The sequence below is a fragment of the Pomacea canaliculata genome, linkage group LG9, assembly GCF_003073045.1.
Source record: "Pomacea canaliculata isolate SZHN2017 linkage group LG9, ASM307304v1, whole genome shotgun sequence".
NCBI lineage: Eukaryota > Metazoa > Mollusca > Gastropoda > Architaenioglossa > Ampullariidae > Pomacea > Pomacea canaliculata.
The window spans coordinates 8,406,139-8,419,341 of NC_037598.1; the positions used below are offsets into that span (position 1 = coordinate 8,406,139).

A 13,203-nucleotide genomic window follows, 5' to 3' on the forward strand; every position below is an offset into this window, starting at 1 on the left:
ATGGTTTTTCGTGGTCCACGAAACTTAAATTGTTGAGGACACACGTGGAAAGGCGACGAGCATGAAGGATGCATGTTTGACTGAGGTGGACCGGGACCAGTTCGTCCCACGTGACCGCCTGATGCACTTAGTCAAGATTCCCTCCACCGCGAAATCGCGACACCATGAAGTTTATACCTGTTATGAGGCCAGCACGGATGGAGTACACAGGAAGGTATCATTTCACCTAAGTCAACAAAAATGTCAGCCAAAATGTCTCATAGATGTAACAGTCGACTAAAATGTATCAAAATTTAACCCTAAGAGGGTCAAACATGAAAACGGAATAGCGAGGTGCTTCAACTAAAGAGTTTCATATCATCACACCCGAAGAAAATAATCTTCATAGACATTTTCAGCTATACCCAAGTGGAACATAATTTCTCGAAAAAGAAAATTTAAACTTCCTCCAATCTCTTATCTTAATTATAGCATTTACCCGAATCGTTTTTAATTTAACATTCCTCCTTCATTATGATAAGCGTGCGCCTGCTCCTCCGGGCATTGATGATCTACATGCGAAATTTAAACTTTTTTTTTTTCCAAAGTCCAAGTCCAACAAAGGACAAGAAAACAGTCTCCATCTCGCGACATTTTTGGGGCGTTTTGGTGGTCACTTAAACTGGGGGAAAATGACAAAGGTTTCTCGCAGCTCCTCCGTGCAGCCCAGTCAGCACGCAAGCGCGCGCAGATAACCCTCCGCAACATTCCGCATCTTGTCTCGTCGCCTCGGAATGGTTACAGTTCTTGGCTGATGTACGCGCTAAGTAAGAAGAACCGCCAAAAAAAAAAAAAAAAAGAAAAAAAAAAAAAGAGACTCATCAGTAACGAGGATCAGTGCGCATGCTCGTGTGCGGTGTGCCCGTTGACAGGGTCTTTCTTGGAAAGGTTTGTGGTGCAGGAACGAGTGTTCAGTAGGGTTTGGAGGGTAGCGCCAGGTTCCCAGACAACGTTTGAGGGGCGGAGGGCGTTGGAAACATGAGTGCGTGTATCAGCTGATGATGAGAGTGCCAGGGTCTCTCCAGTCTTGTCGTCGTGGATAATACGGAAGTGGCAGGAGGCGACGATCTGACCTACCTTCTCTTTCTCTCTTTCTCTCTCCTTCTCTCTCTCCCTTCTCCCCTTATCCCTGTCCGCTTCTATTTCAGTTCTTATTCACACACATACACGCACACACACAGAGGATGCTATGCTCACCACTTTTTTTTTTCCTCCATCAGTTTCTGAAGTGTCGAATCCTCTTGCCCCGCTTGTCTTGTAGGTCCGCTACTGTCTACACTTTGCATCAGCGTCTTCGTCGTGCGTGAGCAACAGAAGCAACAGCAACAGCAACAGCAGCAGCCGACTCACCCTCACAGACCTCTTGGTCAGCCTCGTGCAGCTGGGGGCAGCATACAGCGAGCTCCTGAGCATCTATGGACTGCAGCACACCACTCTCCGCCTCCTCGCCAACAGCGCGTGTTGCTTCCTGTGACCCCTCGTTGACCTCTGCCCAAACCGTTGATGAGTGGGTTCGGACTCGAACTACATCTGGGCTGTGAAATGGGGCAGGAGGAGACGAAGGAGTGGGACTAAAGGAGGACAATGCTGATCGTGTGGGAATACTACTGGGCCTGCGTGTACCTCATTGCCATCACCAGCATCGTCGGCTCCCCGGGACTAACTGGATCGAGGTATGGCAGTCTGTGTGTTTTTAAATAATCGTTGGAAAAAATGTCTGTGGACTGTCTTGTTGAGTAAGTGCTCGCTTTTCTGTCTCCTCTCCCACCAACATGTCAAATTACACTCGGCTCATGTAGTTTGTCTGCTGTAGATAACATGTGATATTAATCAAACGTTTTCAAGCTTTATTAACAGACTAAAGATGTCTTCTAGTGTGTGTGTGTGTGCGTTCGCCGAGCTCCCTGGCACATAAAGCATGTCTCTTGATCAAGAATCCAAAGTTTTCAGTCCACTTGTAATTTTTTATTGAATTACATCCATATGTTATGTTCAGTGTTCTCAGTAGTTTCCTATGAACGTATGCGTTCTTTACCGTGGATATGATCACTCAGGCCGCCGAGCAACACCAGTTAATCTGGGAAGTCTCATTTATTACTCTATACAATTGCTTTTACATTGTGGGTTTAATTTTCTTTCATTTTTTATTTTGAGAGTTATTTAATTTTTACATAATAAAATTACAACGAATTACAGTTAAAGCTTCCAGGTCAGTGTCTAATTAGTGTAGCTTATTCCCCAAAGAAATATGTATAATAAACAAAGTTTGCGAATTTTCTTAGCTCTGTGTTTATTGGTTAGTGAGCTGGAAAATAGCAAGATGTGAAACAGAGAACCTCCCTCCACCTTTAAAAAAAAAAATCCGAGAAGGAATTGAAGCAGCGATGTCACCTTACAGCCTGCTGTGAGCAAATCAAGTGGATGCAGTTCCCCACAGGTGTGTCCCAGTCACAATCTACCCAAAGTCAACCAAACCGTGATTTTTGTTTTTTTGCCAGAATATAATGTCGTGTTACTCATGAACAGTTCCTCTACATCATTTGTTTATTCTCGATGAATGCCGAGCTGTTGACAGTGAGTCCGTTTCCAGCAGCTTCAACGAGTTGTTTACTGCTGCAGCCATGGCGTAGTGCGCATGCGCGGCAGGTACGAAACTGGAGCTTGAAATACGCAGGTAGATGTGGGAGTTCATGATGCTCCTTGCTTACCTGTTCTTGGGAACACCTGGAAGAAGGTTTGGACTGGCCGCAGCAGGAAGAAGGCATCGCGAGGGGTGTCATGCTCGCAAGAAATATTTGAAGCACTCGTGTTTCCGCCAGTCGACTAATTACGTGTGCATTAGCCGCAAATATTGGCTAAAAATATTTGTCTACCCCACTGTGCTATCCCCACCCCACCCTGCCCCACGAACCCACATTATTCGACACCTGTATATTTCACAGTGTAAGCAAAATGTGGCAGATGAATTGTCACTACAACAGGAATTGTTGTTGCTGTTGAGTTGCGTTGTTCCCTCCATTTGACTTTAAAGTTGTTGTTGTTGTTGTTGTTGTAATTATTAACACGACGATTGTCGTTTTCTACTAATTTACTTGACCTTTGATCTCGACACTAAGTGTAGACGAACAATTCCACAATGACGAACTAGGAACGATGTGTATCTGCGATCTGTCTATCCTTTGAGTTGACACAAGCAGTGAACTGCAAGTGGTTCATCATCTCAAGAACATGGCGCGTGGAGGACGGGTCCCAGCCTTCTACTGTCTTCCACCGGGTACCAGTTGCAACTAAGAGAGCAGGTGTATTTTTTTTCCTCTCCGGTCCAAGGTAGGGTTAAGGCTTGAACCAAGGACCTCCTGGTCAGGCTACAGCGTCCAGGATACAATAGGGGAGACCTCCCGACTACAGATAAAAGTACAAAACCGTATTGCAGATAGGGATTCCGTGAGGGGACGAGAATTGGCCTCGAGGAACAGAAGACTTCTAAGGAGGACTGAAGGCGTCTGCCACCGAGGGTTGGCGTTGACTGCGCGACACAAGGTCCAGACACATTGTGCGCAGTTACAAATGATAGTCAGAACAGGAACAGCCCCTAAAGGTCATTATCTTGAGAATTCGCTCCCTGCCCCACTCGTCCCACTTGGCGTGGATGTGCAAAGATGGCGAGCGAAGCAGCGTGCAAATGACGAAGCTCTATTTTTATTTTCTAGTGCTGTGAGTCTGGGTTGGGTTGAGAACAGAAAGACAACCTACAGTTATGCTCCCTACTGCGCAAACTCACGCGCACGCGCACACACACATTTTCATTCACACGCGCGCACGTGCATTGGCTGCGACACCGACAACATTGTGTGTACAGGGAGGTAACTAGAAGGTAGAATAAGACGGACAAGCCGTCCTGTCAATCCACGCGCCACTTTTGTCCGCGGAAAATTCCAGAAACGCTCGCAGACATGACAGCAACATACTGTTGCTGCCGTCAGACATGGCCGCCTGCGTGAACACGTGATTGGTTGAATGCCTTTAGAGTGCCACAGCTCTAGCTTTCTCTCTCTCGCTCGTCCACATTTCAATGTTTTCGTTTTAGAAATTACATTCCTGTGTTTCCTTCTTTCTTTTCTTTTTGATAACATTTTCCAAGTTTTCAATCGGCTACTTTTTTTGCATTTTTGTAACGAAAGTTATCAAAACGGATTTTGATGTTTTATAGCTATAAAATGAGGAAAATTTTAGAACTATGTCAGTATATATCTCTCTGTCTCTAACCGAACCCTGTTATTTCATTTTTAGCTAGTTTGTTTGAAAACATTATTTTTACTAGAGGAGAGCACGGGAGAAAGAAAGAGAAAAAGGAAGAAAGAGAGCGAGATAGAAAGAAAGAGAAACGGAGAAAGTGAGAAAGTAGAAAGAAAAAATAATAAAAAGAAAGAAAAAGACAGAACGACAAAAGGAGACACAGAAAAAAAGAAAGAGAGAGAAATAAAGAAGGAGAGAAGGAAAGAGTAAAAGAGAAAGAGGAGGTGGCATACGAGAAGAAAGCTGAAAAATGAGTAGCGATGCAAAATGCGGCACCGGTCATTAAGAATTAATAATATTCAGATTCTAGAAAAGCGGACTGTAAAAGACTAAAATAATAATTATACCGTTAATTTAAAAATATATTTCACAAACTTATCAAGGCAGAAAGAGCGTTATTGCGAAAACTTGAGAACAATTAAATATGAAAGAAAGAAGAATGTTTTAATGAGCACATTATTTACAACAGAACAAAATAAAAGGAAAATAATGTGTAGTGTGGTCTGACTTTTCAGTCCATGACTGGATGTGACACTCACCATCATCCACCTCCAGTGAACATTCGACTCGCGGTCAGTCAAGCACACCATCGGACAGACAATAGTTACTCGTCAACAACTGTCTCCTCTCCTCTCTTTCTCTCCATCTTTCTCTCACGCAGGCAGAGAAGGAAAGAGAGGGAGGAGGCGTATTGCCGCAACTTCCCAGCAACCAGCAAGTCTGTTCAGACCTCCCCAGTTTTAGGAAGAGATAAATGGCGCTGTTCCTCAAGCAAAAAGATTTAGCTCGACATTTAGAGGGAACGGTGAAAGGCAAATGAGTCGGAAAGTCTTGCCTGCGTTAATTGCTTCGAACCTCTCCATGTCTAACGAGAGTTCGCAGCACGAACGAGCCCTCGTCTTTCCACGAGAACACGAAAAACAACTTGTAGCACTCCTCTCCCTCAAAACAACAAACTTGTAGTAGACCTGCTTCTGTAAACAATAGCTTTGTAACGCACCTCTTCCTGTAAACAAGAAATTTGTAGCACGACTTCTTCTGTAAACAGTGCATTTGTAACAATAATTTTTTTATACATGAGAAAAGTATACACTTCTATTTTCAATAAACGAAAAACTTGCAACACCTGAACTCGAAGAATGTGGACAGCCGTCTTCCAAACTCCTCCAGACTCCGATCAAAGTCGTAAACATTTTACTGTTTTTCCACTTACCTTCCATTGTTTTCTTTGTCTCTCTCAAAGAAACAGTTTACCATCGGGCGGTTAGTTTTACTTTCCGGACACTGGTCAAGCGTGGCCAAACATGGAGACTTACTGATAAACTTGTGTTTGTTTAGGAGAGACTAGCACACAAACACAAAAGTAAGTTTGGACAGGTTCCATTGAAAGCGACCAGTCTACACAAGTAGCAGTTTGAAACAGTGCTTAGCATCATATGCTCCACCTTCTTGAAGCAAACATGCCACAAGCTGTCACTGGGACATGTCCAAAGGTTGTAATACTAGGGTAAAAGAATCAAAGGCAAAAAAAAAAAAAACAAAACAACAACAACAACAAAAAACAAAAAACAAATAATAAAAAATAAAAATAAAAACGAAAGACAGAAAATAAAGTAATAAAGAAAAAAATCAAGAAAGAAAAAGAACCAGTTGACGCATTTTTCGCGTTCATTCTTCTTCTTCGTCGTCTCTTCCCCACTTTGCTTATTTCTTCCCAGCACTCATCTTGTCTTTTCTGGTTTCGAGCAGATACTTTGTGTTCATTAAGTATTTTCCAGGGTGAAGGCTCTAAAGGGACTACGAGAAAGTTTTACGGCGCGGGAGGATCAAAAGATGCACGGGAGTTTCCCCAATGAAAACTTTCTAACCTCAGCTTCCTCTACAGCCGGAAGTAGTCGCTTGCCGCCGGTGTTTAGCGGGTACAGGAAGAACTTAGCGCTAAATTTAGCACCCGTAGCGACGTACCCCGATGTCTGGTGAGAACTGCAGCATGCGATGTGTGGATGTGTGTTGCTGTGCCAGACATGGCGGCTGACCCAGAACGCGGGAGGTACAGTGGGGGCCATGTTGAGAACGATTGTAAAACCGATCGCTGGAGCGAAAGTCTTGAAAGGCTGGCAAAACATTGGCTGCCCGCACTTGTTTGCACTCGCCGTGCTGACAACGGCCGACTTGTTTTGTTTTCTTTTCTTTTGCTGAACATTCCGACTTTTCATGAAACGAGAGGCGAGCTGCTTTGGATACTTTTCTCTTCAGAACCGGCGCGAGTGACACACACGAGGGAGAGATAAACTGTACACATACTATAGCTTATAGTCCTTGTCCTTTCGCAAGATTTTCAGCTTTAAACAAAAGAAATGAAATCTGTGTCTCAAGCTATGTTTAAATATCATCCACTTCCGGTTGTTTCATTGGTTGTAGACTCCATCATGACATGAAGGTCTAAGAGTTTTTACAAAAAATGAACCCTGTCTGTATTTAAAGCACACTCACAGTCGCTTTGAAAAAGGGGTTTGAACATGTGTTTCTCATCTCTCACCTACCGATTTCTCTCTCTCTCTCCATTTTTCCTTCCCAGCAAAATTTGTGGATCAATGAGCCTTGAGGACGAGTTCGATCCGTCTTATCACGATTGTGTAAGTGGACTGCTGTCTGTCTGCCGAGACCAACGCTTAGCCTCTTGCGAAGTTCTCTGCTGTTAGTCTCGGCGAGCCTAAACAAAGAATGTGACTAAACCGGAAGCTTTGTAGTCTCTTGCCTCGTTTTAGTAGTTAACTGGAAAAAATCGTCTACCAGCAGTCCAGTAATACAAGTTCGTGGTCTTATAAACGACATTTGAAAGTTGAGTTCTCGTACTTGCCACAGTCACAGATGGATGGAGCGTTCCATCTGCGTTTTAAAATACTTTCATAATACACTTTTGTCATATTTCTTTCTTTATTCTTTGTTTATTCTTTCTTTTACTTGTTTGTTCTGAATTAGTTTTGTTGCCATTGCTTTGTTTGATCTTCATTAACTGCTGCGTTTGTTTGTTTGCAATTGTTCAGTTATTTATTTGATCGTTTTGATACTGAATTTTTTTATTTGATAGGTAATCAATAAATCAATCAAACTATTAAAAAAGTATTATAAGCAGGTGGTAAAATACTTTTCTTCAAAGCGGAAGCATATATAAATCTTGTAGAGATTACATTAAAGGTATTAAAAAGTAATATTTCTCCTTCTTAAGGTTTATTTGTTTGCCAAGCAGTTACACGTGTGCCTCTGCTGAGTGCAATTTAGTCTGGAAACGTTGGAACTGTAATTAAACATGCACGACTGGTATTTTCACACACGTGGTCTCTTGAAGAGTAGACTGGACTGTGGTAGTCTGGTCAAAGCTGGTATTACCCTGTAGAATGACATCCGCCCTCAGGGTACACCTATGGATTAAGCCCTACCTTTGTGGTTGCACAAACAAGCTCTCTGTGCATTAAAACTATAAGCCAGCCCAGGAAGGGGCTGGTGTAGATCCCTGGGTCCCCCAGGCACAGGTCTGTTAAAGCAAGGAGCGAGAAACAATCAGTGATAAGATCTCTCTCTCTCACACAAGTTACAAGACCCTCGTGTTCGCTTTGAACCTCCGAGGGTTAGACAAGAGAGACGAAAGCCTCTCCCTGTTTCTCTGTTATGTGTAAAAACAACCTATGTGATGCTTTCTTCGCTTGCGACTGATGTTTGTGTGTGAGAGATAGAGGGAGGGAGAGACAGGGGGGCAGTAGGGGTAGCCAAGACATCTGCGATGTGGAAGAAGACCACTTACAAACTTTATTGCGCGAAATCCTTTGATGAAAAAGACATAAAATGTTTAATACACTCCCCTGAAGGATCGGGTGTTCTTGTTTTTATTTTTAAAACTTGGAATGCATGGGCCTGGACCATGGCCGCCAGGTAGATGCATGTCCTCGAGACCGCGCTTCCTTTTTGCCTTGTGGTACCCCGCGTGGGTCTCGAACCCCCCGCGTGGGTCTCCATACCTCGGCCAGTCTCTGTCGGCAGGTGGCGCACTTTGTTGGCAGCGATTCACGTGCAATTCGATTGGAGCTATAAAGAGCAGACGTGAATTTGGTGGGCGGTTATTTCCTGTTCAGAACTACGTGAATGGTCTCCCCTGCTGTTCAGAACGAATTTTCATGGTTGCCTTCGGCAAAAAATTAGTCGTCGAAAGGAAATACTAAAAATGTCGATGGCAGAATGTTGAGTAACCTGCCCTTTGTTTTTTTAGCTTTCGTTTCGTTATTTTTTCGTCCTCGTGTGTTTTGAACTATGATTTTGAGAATTTTGAACAATTTGAAATCTTTACAGTGCATGTGATCGTCGTTTCAAGGAAATTCATTCATTTTTTTTCTTTGACTTTTCTTATGACACCTACGTTCTTTATCAATTTCTTCCTTTACTTTTCCGCGTTTGTTTTACCTATATACACATGCATTAACTGTCTCCTTTAAATGTCTTCTTCAGCAGTTTCCTCTTTACTTTAATCCATGTGGTCATTTATGAGGACTAAATATTTTTATTTATTAATTTGTTTGACGATTTCTTTAAACTCGCCTCTCTTCCTCCTCATTATCTCCGTTTTGTCCTTCAGCTTCCATTCTTCACCTCTTTTTGTACTCTTAAAACTGTTCATTGCTGAGTATTTTTTGTATTTTTATCTATCTTCTATGACTCTTTCCTTTCTTTGATCTTCTATCATCTCTGTCTCCCTGACAGCAGAAAGGGAGAACCTTCTTGCTTCTCAACATGGATACTGTATGAAATGTTAAAATTCTCCCCGCCTTACTTCCTACCCAAGATCTGTCTTTTTTTTAAATTTCTCTCTTATTTTTAAGCCCTCAAATGTGTTATCAACTTCTTGTGTGTACTAGGTCACGTGGTCCATACCCGACAGGAAATGTTGTTGTAAGCGATCCGCAGGTAGGAGTGGAAGTTAGGATGAAAGAAAACGAGATTTTTTCCCCTGCCGGGGGACAGTTTGTAAACATTTCGGTCAAAGATCAGAGGAGTATTGGGCCTGACTCACCTGCCTTCACCTGAGATGTCGATAAGAGCTTAAGTCCATGCAGTGTTGCTTGCACATAGATTGTATCTGCCACAAGGATTGTGCTCCCATGGCTGTTTGATAACCAGGTCTGGTTTTGCTGATGTGCTTGTCTAGTGACAACAAGATTTTTATCTGGTTTGTTTTTCAGAAATAATGTTGAAAAACCAACGACTATTTTTTTTTCTTAAATAATAATTGGTAATTATAGTTCATTTGTTAATTGTATGCCCTGTGGTTATAGCATTTTGTTAAATTTGGACAATGCTTCTCAATATTTAATATGCGAGTTCCATCTTTTTGTCAATCAAGAACTCACAAGCAATGAACCTCTGTTTATTTCCTTCGTCCAGTTCCTCTTACAGATGGATACTTGGTGGGCAAAGACAAAGGATGGAGGCTGATCCTGCCTGAAAAATATAGGTGATAGGTCTTTGATAAAAATTTCTTAAGGGGCTGCTTGGAATATCTGAGTACTTTATTGACGATTGTTGACTACAAACACACCCGTATTTTGGACTTAAATCCTGAAATCTTAATTCATCAGAAAAAGTGTTTTCGTCCTTATGAAACAGCAAGATTCCACAAAGGGGTATTCACTTTCGGGTATCCCGATGTCCGGTGTCTTCTTCTACAGCCTTGTTCGCGACTCCTCTGATAAAAGTACCCCGGGTACTGTGGGTATGGCAGGACACATTAAGCAACGAGGGTTGTAAAACTGTCTGTAGACTGAACGGCGGCACGAATTAGTTTTATCAGACTTGGACAAGGGGGCCACTGAATCATAATTTAGGGCTTGCTTTAACACTGTAATGTCTCGCTCATTTCTTAAATCACTCATGATGATCATGGTGATGACGATCATGATGATGATGATGATGATGATGATGATGATGATGATGATGATGAGCATCAGCATAATCCAAGTACCAGCAGTATGGCGATTTTGGATGGCGTGGTGGTCGGTGGTCGGTGGTGGTGGGAGTGGGGTAACCGATGAATAGGAGACTGCGTCAATATTGTGAAAATTTTTCAAAAGAAAAAAGCGACACCTCATACCAGTTACCACCGATTATCTGAGGTACTTCATCATTACCAGTAATGTGATGAACGTCCGCAATCCCGATCATCTGATGAATGTCAGCAAACCCAGTCATCTGGGTACTTCCACAGCTCCATATCACTACAGGTTGTCACAGACCTTCTTTCCGTACATTCTCTTCGGACATGTTCCCTTTCATTGCACGCGCCTTTCATGACCAGTTGCTCACTTTCTCGTCGATATTACGATCCTCACTTTCTAGTCCTCGGAGTTCATCAAACAAACATCGGAGTCCATTCAACAAACCCCAGAGTCCATTAAACAAACGTTCTTCTCGTCCTGTCAAACATCCTCATCTCAGTTCCTGGTGGAGAAACTGTAGCCAAGGAGCGTGAAGGACCCTGCGCTCGCTAAATTGCTTTTGCATCGCCTTGCGTCTGGCATCCGGGTCCTGCAGCGGCTGCACCGGGGATGTGGGAGTCGGTGGGGTGGGTGTGTGTGTGTTTGAGGGGTAGAAGGGTTTCGTTTTCAAACACGGAATTGCAGGCGATTAGTTTTGCTACTTTGACGACGGGATGAAAAGGAGGCGAACGTGAGAGCTTGTCAATCCGGGCTTTCGTCAAGCTCGGAGTTTGTTTCACCTTTGTGCCGGATCCTGTTGAGTGTTTGCGCACTTGCGGCGAGGCTCCATCATGCTAGCGTCCCTTTATCTCCAGCACCAGAAGCAAGTGGAGTCAATCCTGGGTAAACCCGACCCAACACTTCCGGTCTACGAAACTAACGGCGACGGCGTGGACGACGCCATGACACGGAGTAATATCACGTGACCCATTGCTTGACCTATAGCTTCCTGTTATTTTCCAGCCTATTGAAAGGACCTGCAAGCAAAACAACAACAGCAACAACAATAATAATGATTTGCTTTCTTCTATCAGCATGACTTTAAAACATGGCTTTTGTCGTCAATGCTTAATTAAAAAAAATAAAAAAATAAAAAAAATTTAAAAAAAAATTGTTTTCCATTTGTAAAAAAAATCATACGATGAACAAATGAAATTTCGTGACAGTGTTACGAGGAGTGAGGCAAGGAGCCACATTAGACAACATTTTCTTTGCGTTTTGCTTCTTTCCTTCTCTCTCTCTGGTCCCCCACAACTATCTCCTTCCCTCCGAAGATAAGCGTGCACAGCAACACACACACATCTTCCAGTAACACCACTGCTTCAGCATCTGCCATCACTTCCATTCCGCGGGCTTACAGACTGTCACTTCTCCTGATTATATATTTGCGGGAAGGTTAATTAGAAGTTCATTTGCGAGTTTCGCTCTGTTTAATTTTCTAATGGCACGATATCTCCAAGAGTTGCTAAAATTAGGGTTCAGTGTCATATTCACCTTCATCTCCTCACTCCTCCCTCATCCTGGTATACACAGAAACAAAATATCGTTTTAGTTCTGTATTCTTTCTTTTCATTTTCCACTCATTTTCATAGACGTAATTAATATAATTTGTTCTGTTAACCTTCTTGTACATTATTAATGATAATATCTTTTTGCTCACCTTGCCTCTTTTTAGATAATCTAAATGTGACTGGATGTAAGTAGAAAAGAGCTATACATCTCCAAGTCCTTGTTTTCTCTGTCGTGATTCCCCCAAAACATGTTGTCCAGGTGAAAAACCTGCAATCTCGGTTCAGTGATTGATGTTTTGGGCATAGCCGCAATTTCTGTAATTTTGATAATATCTATAATAATTACGGAAAACCCCTGAAGATAAATTGGGGTGGATATGCATCAAACCTCATTTCACTTAAGTGGGAAGGGGTAGGAGAGTTCCGAGTACCTTCAGTCACTACTGAATACCCTGGGAAAAAGTAAATTCGTTGTGGAGGTTGGTAAGTTAATATGAAAAGCTGTTGGACCCCTCTCCCTTTTGTTTCACTCGCCGTTGTATGTTACTGAGTTCAGAAACTCGCTGTGGGCGAGTCCAGGGCAGACGAGTGATGACTGGTGGGAGCAGCGGTTGAAGTTTTGTCTAATCATAGTGGAGAGAGTTAGGCACCTTGTGGAATTCTCCAGACAAGGAGTGGGCTGCGATTGTAACTAAGTGCTTGCTTCTCGCCAACCTCAGTGCCAGAGCCGCCGCCATGATCTGCTCGATAATTAGGAGTTACTTGATCTTGCATGTCTGCCTGTGCGATGATAGCAGCAGTTTTTTTTTTTTTTTGAAGAAATGAAAAAAAAAAAATTCTGCAAACTGCGAAAAGTGGATGATAGTGCGTGGCTGATTTGTGTCTATGCTTCCAGCAATTTGCAGCTACGGCTATTTTCCTTTCAAAATTGTGTTTCGGCGATAACATGCACTGAGTAAAAAAAGGGGTCTTAATCAATCTTTCTTTCTCTGTTTCTTGTTCTCTCTCTCTCTTTCTGGTTCATCTCCTCTTTCATTCTCATTTTTTGTCTCCCTTGAAGAACTCTTCCCTCCATTATATGTACACCACTTTCCTCCTTTCACTACGCTCACCCTTTCCTTCCTGCAAACTTTTTGTTTAGTGTATACACACGAGTTTGGTGTGTAGATACAGTCTGGTGTGTACAGAGTGTCTGACGACTACTTTGACTGTTGTTGTAACAGAAGATCCCAGAACAAACTCACACACACACCTGTAAGAGCAGGAGTGAGCAGAGTTCACTCCACACCCCAGTCCACTACCAGCCAGGGCGCGTGGCGGTAATTTTCCATAAA

The 13,203-nt window shown here is 42.8% G+C and overlaps 1 protein-coding gene across 1 annotated transcript in view; it reads left to right on the forward strand.

The window, feature by feature from the left end:
* Nucleotides 1–541: 541 nt before the first annotated feature.
* The window catches only part of LOC112571885 (protein Wnt-7b-like), an 84,529-nt gene continuing 71,867 nt past the window's right edge, over nt 542–13,203 (forward strand). Inside the window, exon 1 of the mRNA XM_025251235.1 lies at nt 542–1,712. Within this exon, the coding sequence (XP_025107020.1) occupies nt 1,624–1,712 (89 nt within the window). The 5' untranslated portion in view covers nt 542–1,623. The remainder of the gene's footprint in view (nt 1,713–13,203) is intronic.